The sequence below is a fragment of the Cydia pomonella genome, chromosome 14 (assembly GCF_033807575.1).
Source record: "Cydia pomonella isolate Wapato2018A chromosome 14, ilCydPomo1, whole genome shotgun sequence".
Taxonomy (NCBI): Eukaryota; Metazoa; Arthropoda; class Insecta; order Lepidoptera; family Tortricidae; genus Cydia; species Cydia pomonella.
The window spans coordinates 12780366-12804778 of record NC_084716.1 but is presented as its reverse complement, the minus strand read 5'-3'; the positions used below and the strand labels follow the sequence as shown (position 1 = coordinate 12804778).

The window sequence follows — 24413 nt, the reverse complement described above, 5'->3', positions numbered from 1 at the left end:
GTTTAGCCGTAGATTATAAGCATGCCAATCAACAATAATCGGTAGACTAACAGTTAAATAATTTGGCATGACGAGTGGTGATTATGGAAGCATGAAAACAATGAATTTTAATGAAAAAATATATTTGGTTTTTATTAAAATAAATCAATTTTTACATGTGGAAGATTATAAATAATTGCAATGGACTTCCAAAAAAGGCCAAGGTTTTCAATTTACTTGTCCTGTAGGTACTATATTTTAAATGAATTGTTGTTTAATCGAATCGAAACTATAATATATCGGCCTCGGCCTACCGGCACATGTTTTGTATATTATGTTAGGAGTAAAGTGTTTTATGTGCAATGTAATAAATAAGTCATGTTATTTTTTTATATAAAATTGAATACATACCAAATCTATAATTTCTATCATATTTTTTTAAATACAAAGTCATGAGAATAAAATAAAACTAATTACCAATAAATTCACTTTTCTCCAATTAAATTGGTTCAAATTTGATAATAATACAATTAAATTTGTATAGGTAGCGCAAAGACAACAAAACCAGCAACGAGGCGGTCCGTCCGGTACCGTCGTGGTACAGGCTAACCAATCGGTAAGTGCTGTTAGAATAGAATAGAATAGAAGCGTTTATTTGCAAGAATACGTAGGTACAAGGTGTTACATTAAATATTGTCACAGTATTCTGCCGAAACAGCATGCAAATGTTAAAATGTACTTATAATCTACTTATTCTAATCCCTATATGTTAATATGACATATTCATATATTCTTTTACTGATTAAACTGTGTGCTGTGTGTTGTAAATAATGTCAATCGATCTTGATTTTCCTAAGGATTAAATATCTATATAGGAGTCATGGCATTTAAGCAATACAAAGGTCAGAAATTAGAAAGTCTGACGCTCGCACTCCACGATTGAAACGCCTCTAAGAAAGAAAATTGCTGTTTTCACCCTGAAATATTGCGCTTATGTATATAGTTGTCTTACAATTTATTTTTCACTAAAAAGTAAGGAATCGAATGGTGCCATTTTGTTTTTTCTTTTTAAATAAAAAAAAAAGTTTTTTTGAGACTGGAGCCTTGTTTTATAATCTCAAATCTCAATATTTCTTTTTAAATTCCACATTTTTATAATGGATGGCCCATTTTCTATCCATTTAGCTAAATTTTGTTATGATATTCAACATGTGTCAAGTACCCAATTCACAACAGAATCTCGTAAAATTTTGTGAGCAGGTTCGATGATTAAATATATTTTTTTTTGTTGATTTAGCTTTTGGATTTTTTTCAAAATGGCGAAGCCACACTTTTATTCAGTTTTAAGTTATGCTCGCGAGGTCTATACCTCACAGAGCCACTAGTATAATCATAGGCCAACGAGAATAGTCTTAGATATTCTACAAGTCATTCATTGACAAATAGCAAAGAGAATTTGAAATAGAGGTATATTGCCAAAGAAAACTTTGTAGCGACGTAAATTTACTGCCATCTTTCGACACGTAATTAAAACTTTTAGAACGTCATTTGATTTTGACCCTTATTCTTTCACTGATATGAGTTAAATTTGTTAAATGTCAAAAAGTGGCGGGAAAAAATTAAGTCACTAGTAAAAAACTTAAAGATTGCTAATTAAATTTTTTGCATCCATATTGTGATCTAAAAAAGCAGTATCAATTTTTTTACTCCGCTCTCAAAGCCTATTTATTGCATCTTAATATCATGTGTAGATTACTACAGAACTTTTGCAAACGTCAGGTAATGGACGTGGACCCTGAGGCATTGATAAAATGTACGACCATCACACCGGGTGGAATTGCCAGTAGCACCACTACTATTCAAGGCGACAAGGTAATCATTACCAAAGATACATTGATTGAGTAAGAAGCGTAAAATGAAAGACATTTTTGGGCTTCGAATTTGACAAGCAAACGAGATGGCGCTGTAAAGCTCCATACATTTTGCGGTAATTGTGATTGTCAAAAGTTGACGTTTGACAATTCAGTGACCGCAAAACATATGGTGCATTACAGTGCGGTCGGTTTTGGATATCACACTAAGGGGCACTTGTTTTTTACACTTTACTTCTCTATTGCAATCAATTATCTTTGACATTACTTACAATTTTGTAAGAGTATAGGCTGATACAATGTGACCGCGGCCAGCAAAATGTCCCACTTTGTCGCTTGGGCATAAGGACGCCTTGTCAGGTTCCTATAAAGATACAAGCAAATCTCGTCCTTATTGCAAGTGTAGCCACTTAAATTTACTGCCATCTCGAAACACATAATTAAAATTTTTAGAACGCCATTCTGTCTACATATGTCTTACCGCTTCTGATATTGTTTTTTTATTCCATAGGTCCTGATAAAAACGGAGGAAAATACAGGTAAATACAAATTATGATACATTTCGTTGCGTGCCTTTGTTGCTAGAGTACTAGAGCTTTGTTGTATTTGTCAATTTGTTTTTACTTTACTTTTTCATCATTTCAGGTGTAAAAGATGAACCAGTGCAAATACAGGTTGACGACCAGGCGCAACTGACTTTAGTAAGTAACCCGGTTAATTACGGGTTTAGTTCGAATTGGAAAAAAATATTAACTAAATGAGACTAAATGACAGTTTGAAAATGCTATTTTAATTTTGAAATTAGGCTTTTTTTTGTATTTTCTTATTAAGGCTAACTTAATTTTGAGAACCCCATCTAGCTCTATTTTCTAACTTTTTCATTATAATCACCAGGGGTCTATTTCTTCAATGATATCATTTAAATGGAACAATAATTATTTATTACCATACCCTGCTGTCCGTCCGTCCGCGGCTTTGCTCGGTAATCGTTAGTGATAGAAAGCTGCAATTTGGTATGGATACATATATCATGCATAGCGACAGAACGGTAAAATCATAACTTAACATAACAAATTAATATATGATTTATGATAAAAAAAAATATTGTACTTCACATACTAAATAATATTATTTTGATTTTTTTTTTTTGACCAAATAGTGTGGGGTATCGTTGGATTGGATGGGTCTTTTAAAACGAATAAGGGTTTCCAAAATTTTTTTGATAAAGTTAATAGTTTAGGAAATAATCGCTCCGAAAGAAAAAAAATATGTCCCCCCTCTTACTTTTGAACCATGGGTCCACAAAATATTGAAGTAAATTATAAGTATTGACCATGCTACATTAGATAATTCTACTATTATTATTTAACAGTTAAAGAGCCTGGTAAAAACTTCACGCTTACTTCTGTGGAATTCTTTCTAATGCTAAAAAAAAACAAGTATGGAAATGTGCCCCCGGTAATAGGTACTTAAATAAACATAACGCTCTTTTTCAGAAGTCGGCGCAAAACAAAATGCTAGCGGACCTTCTCGAGAAGAAATCCAACCCGCCCGTCCAAATCGTCCAAATGGGCCCCCACATGAACGCTCCGACCATCCAGATCACAGAAACCGGACAGATAGTCCAAGTCAAACCAGACGCCACCCCCGTCATACAGTACAACGAGAATATGGTCGCACAAGGCAGCCAGTACTTCCAAATAAAGAACGAGCAAGGACAACTGATACAAATAAAAAACGAACAAGGACAAATTATACAGCTAAAAACTGATCAACTACAAAATCCGTTGATACAGTTCAAAAATGACCAGGGGCAGGTTATGCAGGCGAACCAGATTATTCAGAGCGTGATTCAAAGTCAGGTGAAGGAGGAAGGGGAATACAATGAACCGCCTAATAAGAGGGCGAAAGTTGAGATTAAACAAGAGGTTAGTATGGGCAAAGAGAATTAATTGTAATAGAGAGGTAAAGTCTAAGAAAAAAAGAGCGTCTTAGTTTGACATCCAAAACAGATGGCGCTGTACTGCGCCATATGTTTTGCGACTACTGAGTTGTCAATCGTCAACTTTTGACGAATGTATGGAGCTGTACAGCGCCATCTCGTTTACCTGTCAAATTCGAAGCACGAAATTATCTTAGATTTTACGCATCTTACTCAATGTATATGAAGAATAATCTATACACTCTAGCGAAAGGCCTGTTGAGTAACGAAATATTTCGACAGGTGACAAAGTAAAACTCAGTAATTGCAAAATATTAATTAGATAGGACATAGGACATTATAGGACATTATTACACAAATTGACGAAGTCCCACAGTAAGCTCAGTAAGGCTTGTATTGAGGGTACTTAGACAACCCAAAAATTAATTAAATAAAACCAAGCTTAAAAATTATAATTAATTAAAAAGAGAATTAGATAAAATCAAGCTTGTTTTGATACTAGTAATTAGTACAGTGATGGCTCTAAATTTGTGGTAGTAATTAGTGAGTTAGTTTTGGTTGTCACCTGACCATTTTAAAAATGTGATTTGGCATTGGCTGTATTCGCTTTTCTAGATTAACCGTATTTAAAATTGTAACTCTAAAGTAACGTTTAAATACACCATAGTTTAATAGCAATCTAATTGTTTTATGATTTTTCATAATACTTTTTAACAATATCGAACTAATTACAGTAAGGCTGAACTAACTAATTGAATAGTAAAATATAATCTAAGTTACATATTTTCAGACACCACCTCAAGAAAGTGTATCGAAAACAGCAGCCAATCTCTATGCTGCCTTGGCTGCATCCGCTCTGGAAGACGAAGATGACTTGGTATGTTGCTAATCATATGGATACTAGCTTAAAACTTTGGAATTTTGACTAACACCAACTTTTTTTAGCATCTTTGCCGTCTCGTTAAGTGAATTTGCATATACTTGTACAATATTAACACTAATAAATAATTTAAGTTTAAGCATCGTCGGATTTAAACCTTATCCTCGTATAATAGTAGATGATTTGTTTCATGTCTGTACATAGCACCGACCTCGAGGACTCATTTTAGCAGGAGCTCTCCGCACTAAGGTGTTTTTCTAACATTGTGTTCATGTTGCCTTATTTTTTCGAAATATGTACCTACTGCAGATTTAACGTAGCTGCTTAAAGGCATGAAAATGCTTTGATAGACACGTACAAAAATATTTTTTTTTCGATGATCCTTTTTGTATATGAAAAGATAAAGATAGTAGTGCGGAGTGAAATAATATTTTGTGGCTCGATGTAAAATCGTATTGAATCGACTAGTATAACTACTGAACCATTGTTATACCTAGGTGCCGGTGAAGCAAGAATCGGTTGACGTGATCCAACCACAAGTCATGGTCAGCGGCACTGAGCAGACTGGCTCTGTTATCATACAAGAACCCATTTTACAGGTAAGATTTTGAAATTTATTGTAATTGTTTATTTTTATATAACTTTGCAGCTTTTTTAACGTTTAGCTGATACTGAAATAAGTTTAGATATTATAGGAACAACCCAGACGTAAAAAAAGACAGCGCTTTAAAAAAATATCTACATCTTCTTCTTCTTCTTCTTTATCCCTTCTCTACCCTTTGGGTGTAGGCCTCCTTCATTTTATGCCACTCGTCACGGTTCTGTGCGACCTGGAGCCACTTCTTCCCCGCAGTCCTTTTGATGTCGTCGTCCCAACGCATCTGGGGTCTACTTTGAGGACGTTCCTCTACATCTAGTCAGTCTAAAAGTGAAGGTGTTTTCGCGATTTTGGTGTCGGTTCCATAGTATAATACAAAGTACAGAGCCATCCTACGATGGCCTATGCCAATCCATGCGGTTGAGTGGCGGAACTCAAGGCCTGAGTGGAGGGTCGAAGCCAGCGTTCGGCGGGGCGTGCAGCGTGTCGTCGGGCTCACAAGTGATGTGAGCAGCGCGCACTGCGGCCGCTCCTATACGTTTGCATGTGTTTAACATGCACGCCGCACGCCGCGCCCCGCTGCACGCCCAACACCAGCGTCCACTCAGGCCTTACACTTACACTAACGATTTACATTGGCTTACTTTGGCCTAATATGTGTACTTAGTTGTCCATATCCTCCCTAATTACAGTAACTAGCTGTCGGAGAAAACGCCTTGTATCCTCGTGCCACCCACCATAAATAAATCTAGTTATATGTATATCTTTAAAAGAAATGTTACTTTGATTGTACATCGTAATGTACATCGGGCACCTAAGGTGTATCCATCCTTACGTGTCTTATTATGTACACAAACGTGACGTTCCATCAATACGATTCATAGACAATTTTAACATCGTAATGTCAGATGACCCGTTCGTTACTGCGATTATTGATGAAACTCTTATTAGAAATGATATTTTTCAGTGGTTATTTGGTTAATTTCAATACTTTCAAGTTCAAAGTTCAAAGTTATTTATTGTATATAAGAATCAGGTTACATTGCAGGTCGAATATACAATTACACATTCCGTTACACTGAGACTTTACCTTTTCAGGTGTACATACATTTACATCATATATAGGTATTTACATATTTATCTAAAGAATAAAAATACTTATGAGTCACTTAAATAATCATTAACACAATAAAAACATTTTTGTGAGTTTCTTTAAGTATACAACACTATTTAATGTACTGATTATTGTGTAATTCCAGAGAAAAGTGTGATAATGTATTCGAGAAGTATTTGAATACACTTCAAATACTATCCATCCACTAAATACCCTTGTATTTACGTTTTCATTGTGTCCTCAGGTCCAACAGCCAACACTGCAAGTGCAGCAGCCCACGTTGCAGGTGCAACAACCGACGTTGCAAATGCAGGCTTCTACAATACAGGTACTTGCACATCTGTTTGACAGGTGACGAAAATGGAATGTACGAATCTTTGGCATATTGATGAATGCAGCCTACACACCCAAAAATATGTAACTTTATGCATAATTAGATAAAATCGTTTTGTTCCTGTATAATTATTATGATAATAATGTATACATTTTCTGACGTTTTATTTAAATTTGCGCAGTATTTTAGCTTTAAATATTTACATTTGTTTTAAGACAAAATGGCGGAAAATTTGAAAAAAGCCATATGTTCATGATTTTTAGTATGTGATTTAGGCGGTTTTGTTCGGGGCTTGCAATTATTTTATATTTAAAAACTGTATTATAGGTATATCAAAAAAAGTGTAAATTTTAATTTACCAATAATCATATATTTACATAGATAATGAATATTATGATTTAATCCTATGTAACTGACACTGATTTAGGAGTGAAAAATCGATGTTTTAATTTAATTTTTCCCAGAATCAATAAACAGTTACGTGAAACATATATTAATTACGGGCAGAAAGAAAAAATCATGCATTTAAGGGTTAACCTTTTAACCAAACAATTTGTCATCGAGCGTGCTCGTGCGCAGCCGGTACGAAGTTTTGTCTTATTTATCAGAATGCGGCGAAATGAGCTGGATATTGTACGTCTTATATATCAGACTACGGTGGTTAAAAGGTTAAAACGCTTTATGCGCTCAGCAGGCCTAGCGGGATACTTGCAGATTGCAGCTCTAACTCCCTTCATTGTTTCAGATGCAGCAGCAGACCTTGCAGGTCCAACAGCCCATGTTGCAGGTGCAGCCGATGGATGTGCAGAACATTCTTACCTCGCAATCCGGACAGCTAATTCTGCAAGGTATATTCTCTGATGAAAAATGGGAATATTTCACCTCCTCGGGGGTGACGGATTCGTGGCATTTTGGATTTTCCTTATATTAAATTGAATTTAATAACCAGAGATCGGCCAAATTTATAATGTTACTTATTCATACAAACCAAGTAGCATAAATGAGTTTTACTTTTAAAATACTGACGATTATAATTTCATATTTTTGTTTATGTTTAATAATTAAATAATTTGATTAATTTAACAGCTGTTTAAAATATTTTTACATTATTTTTTAATTGTGGCTGAATGCCGAATAGGTGTGGCTGTGCCTTCGATGCTAACCTGTCAAGAAATTACAAAATGGCGGACGAATCTTTGATATGTCATCGTATTTAAGAATTATTTCGTTTAAAATTTCGTTATTTCTACGCAAGTGTGATGAAAAACATTATGTATAACTCCGGGGGTAAGAATATTGCAAACTCGGGTCTTTCATTCCCTCCAGACTGCAGCTGTCGGGAATTACCACCCTCGTATCCAAAATTTCACTTACCTCCCTCGTTGCACTATAAAACTACACTGCTGTATGAATAATATATATATACTGATACTTCACTTTATTATAATTTCTTATTGATGGAGCGAGTTTAGCTACCTAACAAAACCTTAAGTGGTTCCTTTCTGCAAGCGTTTTTTTCACTTGCAATGTTTGTATCTTCGGGACCAATCGTACAAGCTAAATTAGACTACTTCCCAGTATTCGTTTGATCTGAAACTTTACATATATAAGTTAGGAACTCTGTGATGAAACAACGTAACCTGCAAATAATTTTGTTTGGGTTTGTTAGAATTGTTTCGATGAGTATTAGTTGCACGTTGAAAGAAAAGTACAGTTAGCGATAAAAGCTTGTATCATAAATTAAATTAAAAAAAGAAACGTTTTTTTTTTTTTTTTAGAGAAAATAACATCGCCGCCTCCGCAGTTCGTTCAACAGCCAATGCAGATCATCGCCACTCCTGGAACATCGCAAGGTATTTCAGTTAAAAGTAACTATGCACCGACTTGAGTAGACCGAAGTAAGGGAGTGTCGGCGTAAATGTCATATTTTCATAGAAATTTGTCAATGATGACATTGCCAAACTTAGTCATTGCAGATGTCATGCAGAGTTAGCTTGGTACATTATGTAATTATTTCTAATTTTAGTCAAGTTACAAAATAATTTTAATATTCTAGTGATAGCTAGTAGAAAATAGGCGGGCATGCTTTGATTTAGGTCCAAAGCAAAATAAGTCATTAAAACCCTAAAATCCGCCCTAAAATTCAGTGCTGTTATTACTTAAATACAAAGAGTATAGTAATATACATATGTATCTAAGTATTCCACCTGTTTTTCTGTGTCCAATGTGCATTGCATTATTTGCGTCTCGCTCTCATTAAGCAAAATGTCGCTCTGGCCACGTGGTCCTACTGCCTTTATCCTACCAACCACCACATGGAAAGATTAATTGGACTACCAGGAATTGTAATTTCTCTCCGTCCTACCGATCGGACCAAATGAACCCATTTTTACCTGTAACCTGGCCGAGTAGTTATGTAAATCAATATCGTTTTCGTACAATAAAATATGTCGATTACGGCGCCCGATCGGAAGGACAAAGGCAGTAGGACCACGTGGCCTTACCTGTAACCTGGCCGAGTAGTTATGTAAATCAATATCGTTTTCGTACAATAAAATATGTCGATTACGGCGCCCGATCGGAAGGACAAAGGCAGTAGGACCACGTGGCCAAAGGCAAAATGTGAGACGCAAATACACATTGGACCAAGAAATTGGACAGGTGGAATACCATCCTTAAATACTTTAAATAGTACTTCAAAGAATGTCCAATAAAATAAACTCGAAAACTGATATAAAAAGTAAAAAAACAAAACTGTTTATATACTTATATATTGTTTGACGAATTAAATGGTAAGTATAGGTGATAAAATGGTAATTGGTATACCTATGTATATTAAAAATAAAATTTAGGAACACATAACCATAATAATAAACATAACCGTAATAAAAATAACGATATCATCAATATTTGAATGCGTTAAAAATGATCAATATCATGTTATGACCTTGAAGTTTATGTACATAAAAATAGAGGTCCATATTGTTCGCTATCAACTGAGAGAAGTATTATTATTCGTTGCTTTGGTATTCGAATGTTCGTCGCATTCGTGTCACCTAAAATTTATTCAACAATAAACAAAATATAGGTTACGTTCCTTAGCACGGTGTTACATAATTCGTCGACTTGCTCAACCGGCCCTGTGGCGCAATGGATAACGCGTCTGACTACGGATCAGAAGATTCCAGGTTCGAATCCTGGCAGGGTCGCAATTTAGCTTTTTGCTTTTTTTTTTGGATTTTTTTTTTGTTTATTGTTTTTTTTTTCTTATTTCATGTTTTTATAGCTATGTTTACTTTTAGTTTTTTTTTGTTAGTATCAATAAACCAATTGTTATGGTATATTGTAATGGTGATGGAATATTTTTTATTATAATAGAATAATAATTTCAGGTCTTAGTTATATCACTCAAAATATGCCCGGAAATATGATGCAAAAGACAATTATTATAGTACAAGGACCAACAGGCGGAGGTCCGCTTACATTGACGGTACGTACCTACATATTTTAAATTATACTTTTGGATTATACTGTTAATACTTACATTTGATTAAATAGCGATCAGTTGTTTGGCGGTTTTCGTGCAATAATAACGGGTATTTATATATTTATAATACAAACTGTATGCAATGAGCGAGCTTCACGGTATAATAAAATGTACAATATCTTCTTGATAATTAAGTAAAGCACTAAAGTTCATTATTGATATTTCTTATAATATTGCAAAAACATTTTTGTATACCTATTTCTTTTTTTATTCTTTGATGTACAGTCAGCCGCAGAGAGAGATGACCTAGGGGGGCCCCTACAAACAAATTTCTATACAGGGGGTCACCTCCCTCTGTACTTAGTCTAAATGCTATTATAAATTATAAAGTTCACAAAATGTCTGTTCGTTTGTTTGACCCATTATTTTTGCAAACGTACGAGCGCCTCATTTGGAGACTGATCAGAATAATCTCTTAAACCCAAGATAATTCCACACTATAATATTTAATATATGATTGTACTGTCCTAAATATGAACGTTTGCGAATAAGGTGAACAACCCTGGCGGGCTGGACGAGCAGACGCTAAACAGCCTTATTGCCCAGGCCACCGAGGCGATAACCCAACAGCAAATCATTCAGGTTACAAGCCTATGTGTTAGCTAGCTTTTGTCACTAAATCACTAACATTTGGTTTGGTTTCTCATTGTCATAATGGTATTTATGTGCTGGCGGAGAAAAATGTTGTTTTTCATGGACACTTTTATTAACTGACAATAGATGGCGGTAGCGTGCCTAAGGGCACAACGATGGATATCGAGTTCTATGGACGCTTGGCCAGTAAAACTTTGTCAGTTAATATGTAAGAAATACATGATAAACTATTGGTCTATGGCAGTGCATAAATGCTGTGTGCTATTTTATTGTATGGGCATATTTTCGAAGAATATTTTTTCTGTGACTACTGAACATAAATGAACTCACAGAATTTCAGTGTTTAGTTTGGGAGATTGAGTTCATAAAAAAAAATTGTCTGATTTATAAAAAAAATGCAACTTCTATATAAAACAATTTATAAATGAATGCTATATCTTACATTTTAACCAAACTTTAAAAACGTACCTACATAAATAGACAATGTTTACTCTTGACAGCTGTAGTTCCCAGGTGTAACTTTTAGTTATAAAAAAATTAGTTTTTTCTAATAATTGTCCGTAAGTTTACATGAACAGCCCATACAATAACTCGCACGAATTCATTATGGTTCTAAATTCTTTTCAAACACTCATTAGTCATTACCACAATCTTATTTCGTTGCTTGGGTTCATATCACCTTATAATGGCTACAGTCAAACAGTTTCTCATGCCACATCTGTAACTTAAAAGAAATAGTCTTAGAAAAGAGCGAAGATAATTTATGTCTATGAAACTGTTGACAGTTCAGTACTAATCTTGTACCAAGTATTACCAAACCGCCGTTGTCTATGTTTCAGTTCATTGAAAATAAGTATTCAGTAAGAAGGGCACTTGTTTTATTGTATTTAAATCTCACCTGTCACTGAAACTGTTTAACTACACCGCCATCTGTGTTCAGTTTTGGGCATTTACTCTTTATAACATGATTGTCAGCTTGCTATAGGGAGCGTGTATAAACTGTAAGGAGCAGTACAAGAGACGTCAGAGTTTTGGCGCGAGGTGTTAATGTGAGTTTATGTTTCCAATGTAGCCCACAAGATGGCGGAACCTACTATGCACAAGAAAACGTACGAGAACGGTAGATGGCAGCACTTGTCGATGGTACCAGTCTCGCCTAAAGTGGATCATGAAACCGTTTGACTGTACCTCGCACTTATTTTGCTATAACACGAAACTTCATTTGTAACTAACTGTATATTCGGTAGTTGTATTCTTCTTCATAATCGACTATCACCATTTATTTTAATTAAAAAAAGTGGGCCATATAGGTATGAATTCGCCGCTAGGGGCGCTAGTGTAGCCTTTAAAACATCAACATCTTAATGATATTATCGTTCTCGCTAGTGGCGCCAACTGGTGAGTAAAAACTAAAACTGTTTTATTTTGTTTCTATATGGCCCACGCCGGTAAGCAAAAGTGAACCTTACCGGCTAACATATGTGTTGTTATAGAACTCGGGCGTGATACAATCCGCACAGAGGGTGATAGTGAGTCAGCCGACGTTAGTGAGCACAGCACAGCCTATCACGGTCGTTAAGACTGCTATCGCGCAGGTTTATATTACTTTACGCTTGGCATTGTAGTGTTTCTCGACTTTGATATGTAGAGAGAAAATGTACAATCATATGACCTTGTATAGTTCGTTTTTCTTAGGATTAGAAATAATTCTGCAGAAGTAAGCATGAGACTAAATAATTGATATACAATAATCGTGCTTGTTGAAATTATTTCATTATTATACCGCATAATGTACCTGATAAACATTCTCATGCATACTACTGCGGAGTTTTTTTTAAATTCTGAAACGAAGTATAAATTAGCTCTTCCAGCCGATAACGTGCCTTTTTTTATATAACCTACTTTCTAGCCTCACATACGACTTTAAAAAGCATTATTGTCATAACATAAACTTCTTTACAAAGTTTACTTTTGATAGGGTGACAAGATCTGATTTCCGGTTTTACGGGAAAACTGCATTAAAAATACGGGATTCGAGGTTAAAATACGGGACATGCCGTTTTTTTTTATTAAAAATCAACATTATTTATTTTATTGTAAAAATTTGGCATAATCAATCAACCTATACAAATGCTAATTTTCTAAACGAAAGACTTATGTTAAATATTTAAAAACACAACATTTTTTATATTATACGGAAACGAAAATGTGAAATAATAAACTAAATAATTATAGGAACAATAAATACAACCTACTGAAATTAATAATTGAAGGGAAGCGTGGTCGTGGTAGAAGGCGCACATCATGGACTAAAAATATAAGAGACTGGTTAAAAGTGAAGAGCATAGATGGACTAATTCGCATGACTGAACATAGAGAGACATATAGACTTATGGTCGCCAACCTCCTGGACGGAGATGGCACGTGAAGAAGAAGAAACTAAATAATAAATAACCGATACAATAATTATTGTTAATTGTCGTGTTGCAAATCGTTTTGGTTTAAGCTGTATATTTTACTGAGGTGTGCCAATAAAGAGTATTCTCTCTATCAATAATACACATTAACCTATACAAAATTTAATTTTCTTTATGACTCAACCTTAAAACAACCATAAATCAACAATTTGTAATTACATATTTGGATAAGAGAACGTGAGTTTATCAAATAAATAACATATCCCATTGAAATACCCATAAAACCATAATAAATATAATACACACACAAGTGTTCACCGCTGTGTGCGAGAAAATAAATATTGTTCGAATAGGTATTTTTATCATTAAATGCCCGTATAGGTTCCGCCAAATTACGGGAAAATGTAAAATTCGTGCCTGAAATACGAGACAACCCGTAAAATACTGGACATCTGGTCACCCTAACTTTTGAGTATGTTTATGCTAAGTGCATTTACTCAGTGAGGTTAGGCAGTTTTTTACCGAATAAAAGGGTTTCCTTTTAACCTGTTTAGGTTGAATGGATTTTAGGTCAGTTTTTTTGTTTTATAGTAGTGTCTCTTAAGGTATATGAATGCTTTGAAAAGGTATGAGCTTTAGAAACATGGAAGAAGGGCAACAAAAATGTGTTTATTTTTTCAATGGTATACTATCATTTTAAGTATTACGTATATGTAGGTAATTTGAACATGCTAATAATATGTCGGATTTTCAAAGAGTATTAGTGTAGTATAATAGATTGTGTTTAAAGCATGCATAATTTGTGCTGTCTTATTTGTTCAATAATATTTGTCAAAAAATAAGTTGATAGTCGATAAACATTTTATACGTATTTTATCATTTTTGTGTATACAGGCTGTGTACAACTAGGCTGCATGTGAAAGGGTAGTTTTTAAACCAAATTCATACTTATTACATGAATCGATTATAAGTGGAGTTAGAATTTATGTATTGGAAAAATATCGGTTGACTGAATTTTATTGTTCTAAATTATTAGCTTGTGGAAATTTCGTTTTCTGTTGGGTACTTTCTGGTTTTGGTTTAATTCGTTCATTGTGACATCTTCATTAGTTGGTAATGGCTTTGTAGTAATTAAACAACATAATTTATTTGTATATAAAACCGTTATTTATTTTTAGCAGAACGCCCCTCAACTGACAGCGAGCCAGCAGCCAATAATAACTACTCAGCCCCAACCACATAAAGCGCAAATCGTCAACCAACCACTTATGGTTACCCAGAAACAACCACCGGCTTTAATAAGCACGTCGACGAGCAACCAGATAGTGTCGGGTAGCCCTCAGATTATTCCGGGCAACCAGCAAATAATAGTGTCTAGCAATCAGCAGATTATTATGAACACGCCGATTAAGCAAGGGGTGCATAGGGTGGTACAGCAACCACAGAGGCCGCAGGTGGTTACCAATGTTAGCGTCAACCAGCCGGCACAGGAAGATAAATCTAGTGTAATTAAGACTACGGTAAGTATTTTTACACATCGGAATGATTTAGTTTACTCAACACATATCTTTTGATAGCCAATTCCTTGCACTCTTAGTGGCTTTAAGTCTGCCTTTTATTCGTTAAGATTATGTTTTGTTCAATAAAGATAAATAAAACATAGATTTAGAATTTCTCATTTTTACTTTAGATACTACAAGAAATCTCTTCGAGTCAATCTGTGAAAATGTGATCATCATAAACTTTTTTCTTTATTAGTCATTAGACCAAATAGTCTTAAAAAGGTATGATTACTTTTTGTCTTTACCTGTTACACATGTAAATAACAAATCACAACTTTGTTTTATTGTAATGAATGTAAAAAAAAACAAACAAGCTTTTGGCTAAGAGCATTCGTTGCCCACAGAAGTCAGCTGCACAACCGCAAGTACGGCAAGTAATAACTCGGCAACCAGTTATGGTCGGCAACACCAAAATAGGAGATCGCGAAGTGGTTGTCAACCAACCTGTGACACCAGAGGTAAACCTTCATGGAATAAGATTAAATTGTTTCAAATATAAACTGATTCATTATTTTGAGCGAGGCTCTTACAGTGTGAGCCCCCAAACACTGCTGGGTTTGTTGTTACAACAGAAAAAGCCTCGATAAAGAAATCGGGACTATACTATTGAGGGTACTAGTTCAATATTATGGACGTTGGCTTGGTGTAATATTCCAATTATGATTTAGCCCTTTATTCATAAAACTTTGCAACCTTTTATGAACCATGTTAAAATTTGTCCTTTTCTAACAAATAGAACTGCCAAAATGGCGAATAGGGATAAACTATTATGAAATGTCTATTAGATTTGACAGACGTTAATAGGCGAGTCCACACCGAGCGAGAATAAGCACGAGGCAATTTCCTCTCGCACAAACCGGCCATTGTAGATGTGTCTCGGCGGAGGCGGCGCGCGCGTTTTTCTCGCCTGAGCGCACCGGCCGAGGCACGTCCAGACTGGCCGGTTTGTACGCGAGGAAACTGCCTCGCGCATATGCTCGCTCTATGTGGACCCGCCTTATGAATAATGCCATTAATTTTTTTCCCCATTCGTCCCCCAATCTTTGGCGACCGGTTTAAAATTAGCATATGCGTTAAGCCTCGATTTAGAGACATCTACGTTTACATTTAAACTACGTTCTGATACTTCTGATGCCCTAAAAATACGACATTGAGCTTAAAGTTTTAGCTTAAATTTATTAAAATCTTGAGGACTAGATTGTTTATTTGTCGTCCTAAAAAAGGACACCGAGTTTTACACTCTTTACTTAACTGTCTCTCTGATGTCCATGCTATATCTGCAACCTATGTAAGTAACGCTTGGTACCTTGTAAGGAACGTTTGGTCTCTTATAACTGTATTGTCGTCGGAAGCCCGCCGCCCCAGCCACGCCCAAGCCTGCCGCCACGCCGCCACCCACACCGATACAGAATGCGCAAGACGACACGCCATGGATCTGCCACTGGCGGGGATGTGGCAAGTAAGTATACATTTTTAGTTTTTACATGAGCCCTCTCCTGTAGTTGGATTTTTGAGGTGTCCGAAGGTTACATAATAGCTGTTCCTATAACTTGGAAGACTTTAAAATGTCCAACTATGCTTGGGCGAAACGCCATTTAAACTGGTGAAAGTTGAGTCGACATTTATACATTTCCTTTTTAGAAGAAGGCGAATTTCACAATGATAATGTAGTATTTACGAAATAAATGTCATATACAAAGGAAACAATGACCAAGGTCTCCAGTGCCAGGGGCGGGAGTATAAGTGATAAAAAGTGTAAAAAACACACACATTAAAATTTTCATAAGAAAGTAATTTAATTTGTTCTTAAAGTGATATAGTATTTATTGCGGCACTGCAAAGAAAAATACGTAAGTTGATTAGGCTTCATACACGCTGCAAAGTAGTGTTTAGTTACGTTTGGAATTTGAAATTGTAAAAAAAATACTTGTAGACTCCTGTCTTGGTACTTTGGTAGTCATATGTCAATTAAATACTATTTATGTTTATAGGGTACCTTACAAGTCAAACTAATGCAATTTAAATATTGGAGAATACGTTTCTGTAAATGAGGACGCTATTTCAAATTGTATTCTTTCCAGAACGTTCTCGAACGCGTCGGAAGTGTTCGCGCACGCAGCGCACACGCACGCGCACGCGGCGGGCGGCGCGAGCGGCGAGACCCCTTGCCTCTGGCTCGACTGCGACCGCGTGCCGCGCCGGACGTTCGCGCTGCTCAACCATCTCACCGACAAGCACTGCTCGCCGCAGGTACTGTCGTCAACACAGCTGACCATTTGTAAATTCTTTTGCAAAAATATGTAAGCTGATTGAATTATCAAAGTGGCGGATCAATATTTACCATTTTTCTTGAAATTAAAAATTATTTTGCTTAAAAATGTATTTAGTCCCACGCAAGTGTGATGGATTTTTTTGTATAACATTGACGATGTTCTATTTGTCTCTTGTAGTTAACAATTCTGGCCATAACGCTCTTTGACATATATGAATGCTGCTGCAACAGCTGCCGGTGGCATATTTAATATTAATCAGTTCGTTAAGCGTGGTGCTACCCGCCACGGCCTAATAGTCTTTTTACCAAGTTATCAGTTTTTAACGTGGTACCTATCTCTGAATACAAAAATATAGCCTAACTTGTACTTATATTCTCAGGCACTGAAAGCGTTGTTCAACTCTCGTCGTCACGCCGCGGCCGAGTCGGAAGCGAGCAAGCCGGTGGTGCTCGGCTACCCGCCGAACGCCGCGTTGGCGGCCCTTAACAAGCATGCAGCGGACATGTTCAACCCTAGGGAGCTTATGGTAAGTTCGAATAGAATTAACGTTGCTGATCGATGCGTGGATCGCTAGCGAATAGATTAGTATTAGTAAGCTATACAGAGTTCATCGATCGATATTCGTCTGATAGACAATGACAGACAGAATGGAGTAATTAACGAATAAAAAAATATTACCTATACGACGGTTTTGACCAATACGATAAACTGCGACGACAACATAACGTATAACACAAGACAACGACAAACATGACGATCATAATAGACTGCGGGCCAGGTGGATGTATCGCCAGTCATCGCCTCCCGGCTGATACTTTGTCAGATGATAGTTTAGATGCTATCATGAATTTAAAAAATAGTCACCCGGTTGTATCGTGGTGGAAAGACCGTCAGCTGGTCGCATGAACATATTATAAATACGCGCCTTACCACTTATGTCCTCAAAGTAAGCGTAATGCGTAATCCGTTAATTGATACGCCTGATGGAATGTGTAATGCAAAGTTTCATGATTCTGTTATCACTATCATAAAAAGAGCGCTTATTTTTTACAACTTCATGCGACCAGCTAACGTTCTTTCCACCGTGATCCAACCGGCTGACGATTTTTTAATTCACAACAGCATCTAACGCTTAAAAAGAGTCATTACGCTTAAAAAGAGGCACCAGCCCAGTCAAAATCACGTTTGTTTGTGCTAACTCAATAAACATTTTTTTTTTTTTTATTTTTTTTTATCTAAACTATCATCTGACAAAGTATGAAACGGGAGGCGATGACAATCTTTTTACGTGTTTCGGTGGCTGCTATTCCTCAACCCACCAACGGAGCGGAAGCTGACGTCCACGAGGGTTCATCATACATAGCCGTTAACCACTACACAAGTTATCGCCCGGGTGGCGATTGGTCATGGAAATCTGTTCCTGGCTCGCGGTCTATAACTATATCGAATTTGACGACAGTGTGCGGCCGTGCAGATCACAATGCTTAGTTTTTAACTAGTGTTGCCTTATTGACAACATTAATGGTGTTGTATTACATGCATAATATACTGATAAATCAGTGCAAGGAATCCAAATATTACACGTGGAATATTCTGGCCAAGAAAAACAAGTTGTTCAATTTAGAAACATTTCCTCTCATGCAAAGGTCCCTTATACTGATTGATCTACAAGCTACTTAGTTGAGACTGCACCGCTTTAACACCTAGGTATTGAAATTAATAAGTTTTGCTTATATCATGAATCCGATGTACCAGAAACAAGGTCGTAGCCATAAAATGTACCATTAACCTGAAAAAATGCAATGGCGTTGAAATAAACTTCATCAAATAGGAAGATTTTAGAAAATTGATATAATAATGACAAAATGTTATGTTCAATATACATTTTATTTACAATAATAAATATTTTACAAGTAAATTAATTCGTGTAAATAGCAATTAGAGGATTAATATAACTAGCTTAAATCTAAAATAGGCCCTTGAGGCATTGTACCAAGGATGCTGGTTGCATCGCAATACTGATACTTTGTGCGAGGAAGCTGCCAGCTCTTCGGTCACCAGTTACGCTTATATTATTATGTAACTTTTCATATACATTTTCAAGATTCGGTGGCTACATATTGTTAAATGTTAGCCATTTTTCACCTGAACTAACGATGTTGTTTATGTGTGCATTATAAAATTATCTTCTAGTTACCTTGTAATAATTTACCATGATGCAGCGTATTTCATGTGAGTGTAATATGATATAGTATAAACTAATTCAATGCACACGGCCGTAATCTAAATTGAACCGTAATGATTAAGATAAATGATACAATTTGCAGTGTGTGAAGTAAGTGTCGCCGTGCGGTAGGAGCAAATCTTTATTCACTTCGAATATAGCCTTCTACGGTTCAATATGTGGTGAAACGTACTGCTACCGCTTGCGGTCGAAATTAGAATAATACGCGTTTATTACTGCTGAAACGCACGCCGATCCGGTATGTGAGTGAGACAGCGCTATGTACGTAAAGTGTCCCACTCGCACACCGAAGCTGCTTGCGGAACCGCATCCAATATGAAGACCGTTATATATTGTGGTACTGGCTACGGCCTTGGCCGTCCTGTGACGTCACTAACGTATCGTTGTCTTTTGGACCAGCACCGAGCGGTCAGTCGCACGCCGGAGCAACTGGTGAGCACATTAACACTCAACCCATTTGTGTTTGTCCCTTGTCTTATTAATCGCTGACGTCAATCATTTATACTAAAAAATATATAATTTGTTTCGGTTCCGGATTTAAGCGCACAACAACTTCGTTTTGAGGTTCATAGTGTGTAACTCTGAAGTAGGTTTTGGTATATATTTATAAACCATAACGACTTTAGCCGGGCTAGCTCGCAGAGCTCAGGAGTGGTGCGACAGTATCCCGTCCGCGAGATAGACTACCCGTCCGTCTTTAATTAATACAGTTAGAAATAGGCCTACAGAACTATTGCTAAGGATGGGGCGTCAAAAACCCGTCAAAGTCAAGAGTTTCTTTGCCTTGCTTTTTCTTTAACTTGTAGGTTCAGTTGGTTTCTTTTTCCAAAATTAAAAGCCCATAAAATCGAGTTCTATGGATCTCTCGCAACATCTGAACTGACTCCCTGCGATAAACTTGGAAAAAATAAGTTTTATGACATCATTCAAATCTAATTACATTTTGCGTGTTGTTTTTGATATCTTTAATTAGTTATGAAAAAAAAAAATGAAAAATCGTTTTTTGGTCACATTGTATGTGTTATAAATTGAGAAAGGGTGGGACTTCCTAGGGAGTATATCAATACTTGTGACAGGAGACCCCACTCTTCCTGCAGCAAGTTAAAATGCTTGACGTCAGCGATATGTGCGATACTGTGATAGGTCGACGGGTATAATGTATGACAGTTGCTTTTATTTACTTACTTTTTATTGGCGCCATCATAGAATGCTAATTGTTGTATCAGTCTATTGAAGGTGGGCTTCTCCTTCGCTTTTTTTTAAAGATATATTAAAAACGGGTCACTCACGTATTTTAAGTCTAAGTAGTTTGTAGTTTAAGTGACTTAAAGTACGTGAGTGACCCGTTTTAATATATTTAATATGTCTGTGTCTCTCGGAAGTTCTGTTATTAAAACAGCTTAAGATATTCTTGAAGTTCAGAAGTCCCAACATTATGGACTAGTTCTAGTTCTATGCGGGAAGGGGGGGGGGGGGGGTACCTTTTCTCTGCAGCTGACTTTACACTAATAGCAAAAAATTATTAATAGTAGAAGAGGTAGTACAGGTGTAGATGTGCAGTATCACCACGAATATCCTTTCACAACGTTCGTGGTCAACGTGTGACTGAGGAAAAAATATACATTACCTCTATCAAGATTACAATGTGCAAAACAACCCACATTCAATGAAAGAAGGCGGAATAGTATACATATATAGCGTCATATAGTTTGGCTGTCAGACTCGGATGCACAATTTTTTCTTAGACTACTTCTATTCCATAATCCATAACTCTTTGCTAATAGTTATGTCATAGAGCTCTCTATTTCACTATCATGTAGCCTCACGTATTGACTGGCATGTTTTAGGTGCTTTAGCAACTTGTACTTACCCTTTTCGGTTATATTTCTTTATGGTTTCTATTTCTATAAATATTTTTCTCTTAGTTTCTTAGGAACTCTTCTTCATTTGTATCTTAATTTGTATTTATTTCGATTTCTGTTTTGATGTATGTGCTTCGACTGGATTATTCACATGTGCTACTTATTTGAAATCGTGTTGGTTTGGTTTTTATCGTCTTAATGCAGGGATCATTTTATAATGTTTATTTATAGTAATATAAAATTACTTGCCTGCTTTTGATCCTCGAAATATAAAAGTGATGAAGCTTTTTGTGTTGTTATGCACCCTAGTAATTAGTAATTAACATTTCTTTTAATATTTCATTCTAAACATTGTATTATTATTACATCTCTGTCTTTATTTACTACTTATTCCAAAGTTTTATAAAGTATTTGTAAAGATAAAAAAAAAATAGTACAACTGTTAAATACTATAAAATATTGTGGGTTTACAACAACGATGAACCGTTTTTGATACTTTGCATCGTTTGACAGGACGAGAACGAAGGCCCGGTCACGAAGAGCATTCGCCTGACGGCCGCTCTGATACTAAGGAATATTGTAATTTACTCCAATACGGGACGACGGTAAGAATATAAAACTAAGGCTCGGGAACCGGTTAAATTTCCAAACCGTTATCATGTACTTGGCGCTAAACCTTTTAATTTCGGGTTCGCTCGAAAAACAGGTTATTTAACCGGTTTTGAAGAGAACAGTTCATGTCTAATTAATCAGTTTAGAACAATAAAAACCGGTTTCTTCCTATGTCGGTGTCTGTTGACGTGGCACACCACCAGGTTGGCCGGCTGTTTCGTCTCTCGTCGAATAAATCGGTTTTTCTAGGTTCCAATAAAGTTCTTAAAACGTTCGTATTCTTATATTATAAAAGTTCGGAGGAAAACCGAAATAAACTGGTTTTTATAAACCGGTTCCTAGCCTTTTTAAATGTGTAAGTAATAGTTAGCGTATAAGTGGACATCCTTAGTCAATAGGGGGTATTACTGCAATGTTCTGCCGCCAGAGAGCAGCACTAACACATATTGTAATATGCAAGAGCGATAGAGAGGCAGATAACGAAATTGCAAATTGAAAAAATATTTTGCGGTAGGCCCTGAGTATATGCTATACCCCCTATTGACAAGTAACCTAATCAGATACAGTCAGTACTTACCTCCTCCTCCCCGTAGAAAAAAACGATTCTGGTTGCGCCTCGACAGTTATTTTTAATCCAAATTCAAATTGCATGGAAGATCTATCGGATCCAAGTTCTGATCAAGATACCCTACTCTGATTTGCAAATTTTACCATATACTAATCGACACATTAAGATGTAATCTTTAACGCATCGACATAGGGATGTGCATTTTAAGATTCCTCTACACCTAAATATATATATTTTTATACATTATTACTAGAGATGTGCCGACTAGTCGCCGACTAGTCGGGAAAGCCGACTATCCGGCTACATTTATAGTCGGCGACTAGTCGGCGACTAGTCGGCAAAATGAGCCGAATAGTCGGCTGCCTAGATCTTCCAAAAAAATAAGGAAATAAAATAAAAAACCACCATACTCGAAGTGTTTGCCGATTGGTACCAGTCCACCTCACGAAATAAGTACTTGGCATTGATTACTTTACTTGAATCACCTTCAACATCGTCAAAAAATGTCCACACGCGTGATTTTCTTTTAGACATTATGTTTATAAAGATCACTACTTGTTTATTTAAACTTTTAAACAACAATTACGATTCGTTTTGTATGTTTTTCTAATAATAACACACCGGAGCAACAAGTGAATCGGAAAGGTAAACAAAACTAGTCAAAACATGAAAACGCAACCACGTGCGGCAGCGAATCAGGCGACCCGAACGTTCCCGATTACGCCCGAACTTAGGCGAAGACCATAGTCGGCTACGCCGACTAGTCGGCCGACTAGTCGGCCACCTGACTGCCGACTAGTCGGCTAGTCGGCTAGTCGGCCAAAACCATAGTCGGCACATCTCTAATTATTACCATAACGTCTTGGCATCTAAATAAATCAGTAATAACATAATTTCACTGCTTGTAAAATTGCAAAAACTTTTATTAATAAACTTGTTTATCACCAGCCAACTGCGTTCATACGAAGCGCACCTCGCGACGATAGCGCTCAGCAGCGTGGAGGCCTCCCGGACCATCGCCCAAGTGCTGTACGACATGAACAACATCTGAGAATCGTAACCGGGCGGCGGCCCGCCTTCAATCAGTAATCTCAAGTCTGCTGCTATTGGTCGAAGTTTCTAACATGGCTTCTTGTAATAATGTGCGTACAGAACGTTTCTGAAAGTGGTCTTTATACAACCTATTTTGCCTTATCAGTCATTTTAATACTGCGCTCATACCAAGTGCTGTACGACATGAATAACGTCTGAGAATCGTAACCAGGTGGTGGCCCGCTTTCATTCGGTAATCTCAAGTGTGCTACTATTGGTGGACATTTCAAAAATGGTTTGTACTGCTGTGCGAATGGAGTGTGGTATGGAGAAATTTTTCAGGTTAAAAAGTCTTCATTTCTAAAATTAATAATTACGTTCCGCATAAAAAAAATTAAGTGTCCGAATTTTTTCCACAAGGATTTTTTTTTGAAACTGGAAACTTGTTTTATATCTCATATGCTTACTGAAATCTGTAACTTTTTGAAGTGACCTTTATAGTATTCTCCCTTCATCTTCATGAGACTGAAAAACGGATACGCGCAGAAGTACTCAATAGGAGACACGAAAGCGTATTCTTATATTGTAATAACATCATTTATTTAATGGGGATTTGTAATGGATATGATCTGTCAGTATTATCAGTGACGTTTCACACTGACAGATCGTAATTCATTGTAATACTCCTAACCTGTTATCCGTAATAAGATATATGATTGAATAATTAACTGTCAGTGTTAGGGCTCGTTTACATGGCGCGCGAAGTCGCAAGATGTAATGAGACTCACATGCGAGTTCACGCACGTCTAAATGAGCCTCTAATTTCTCGCTGAGCCTAAACTCTTTAATTTTTTTGGAATAATGTAAAGTCATTCTCGTTTATATGTTTTAACTTCGATAGAAAGTTATACAGTAATTGTATAAATGTGTGCAAATGTAAAATAAAGTACAGTTGATTTTTAGGAAACTGTATTTATAACGCA

General features: G+C 36.3%; 1 protein-coding gene and 1 non-coding gene across 2 annotated transcripts in view; both read left to right on the top strand.

Moving 5' to 3' along the window:
* The window catches only part of LOC133524990 (AT-rich interactive domain-containing protein 2), a 61512-nt gene extending 37317 nt beyond the window's left edge, over positions 1-24195 (top strand). The window contains exons 16-37 of the mRNA XM_061861170.1: positions 524-595; positions 1759-1851; positions 2362-2389; positions 2496-2551; positions 3347-3778; positions 4583-4669; positions 4877-4921; positions 5170-5271; positions 6629-6712; positions 7464-7566; positions 8497-8571; positions 10111-10208; positions 10758-10847; positions 12353-12454; positions 14458-14796; positions 15186-15296; positions 16191-16297; positions 16920-17088; positions 17491-17637; positions 19756-19788; positions 21732-21823; positions 23347-24195. Of these exons, the coding sequence (XP_061717154.1) occupies positions 524-595; positions 1759-1851; positions 2362-2389; positions 2496-2551; positions 3347-3778; positions 4583-4669; positions 4877-4921; positions 5170-5271; positions 6629-6712; positions 7464-7566; positions 8497-8571; positions 10111-10208; positions 10758-10847; positions 12353-12454; positions 14458-14796; positions 15186-15296; positions 16191-16297; positions 16920-17088; positions 17491-17637; positions 19756-19788; positions 21732-21823; positions 23347-23449 (2568 nt within the window). The 3' untranslated portion in view covers positions 23450-24195. The remainder of the gene's footprint in view (positions 1-523; positions 596-1758; positions 1852-2361; positions 2390-2495; positions 2552-3346; positions 3779-4582; positions 4670-4876; positions 4922-5169; positions 5272-6628; positions 6713-7463; positions 7567-8496; positions 8572-10110; positions 10209-10757; positions 10848-12352; positions 12455-14457; positions 14797-15185; positions 15297-16190; positions 16298-16919; positions 17089-17490; positions 17638-19755; positions 19789-21731; positions 21824-23346) is intronic.
* On the top strand, positions 9855-9927 carry Trnar-acg (transfer RNA arginine (anticodon ACG)). The gene has a single exon. It is a non-coding gene; the product is annotated as a tRNA-Arg (tRNA).
* Positions 24196-24413: the final 218 nt, after the last annotated feature.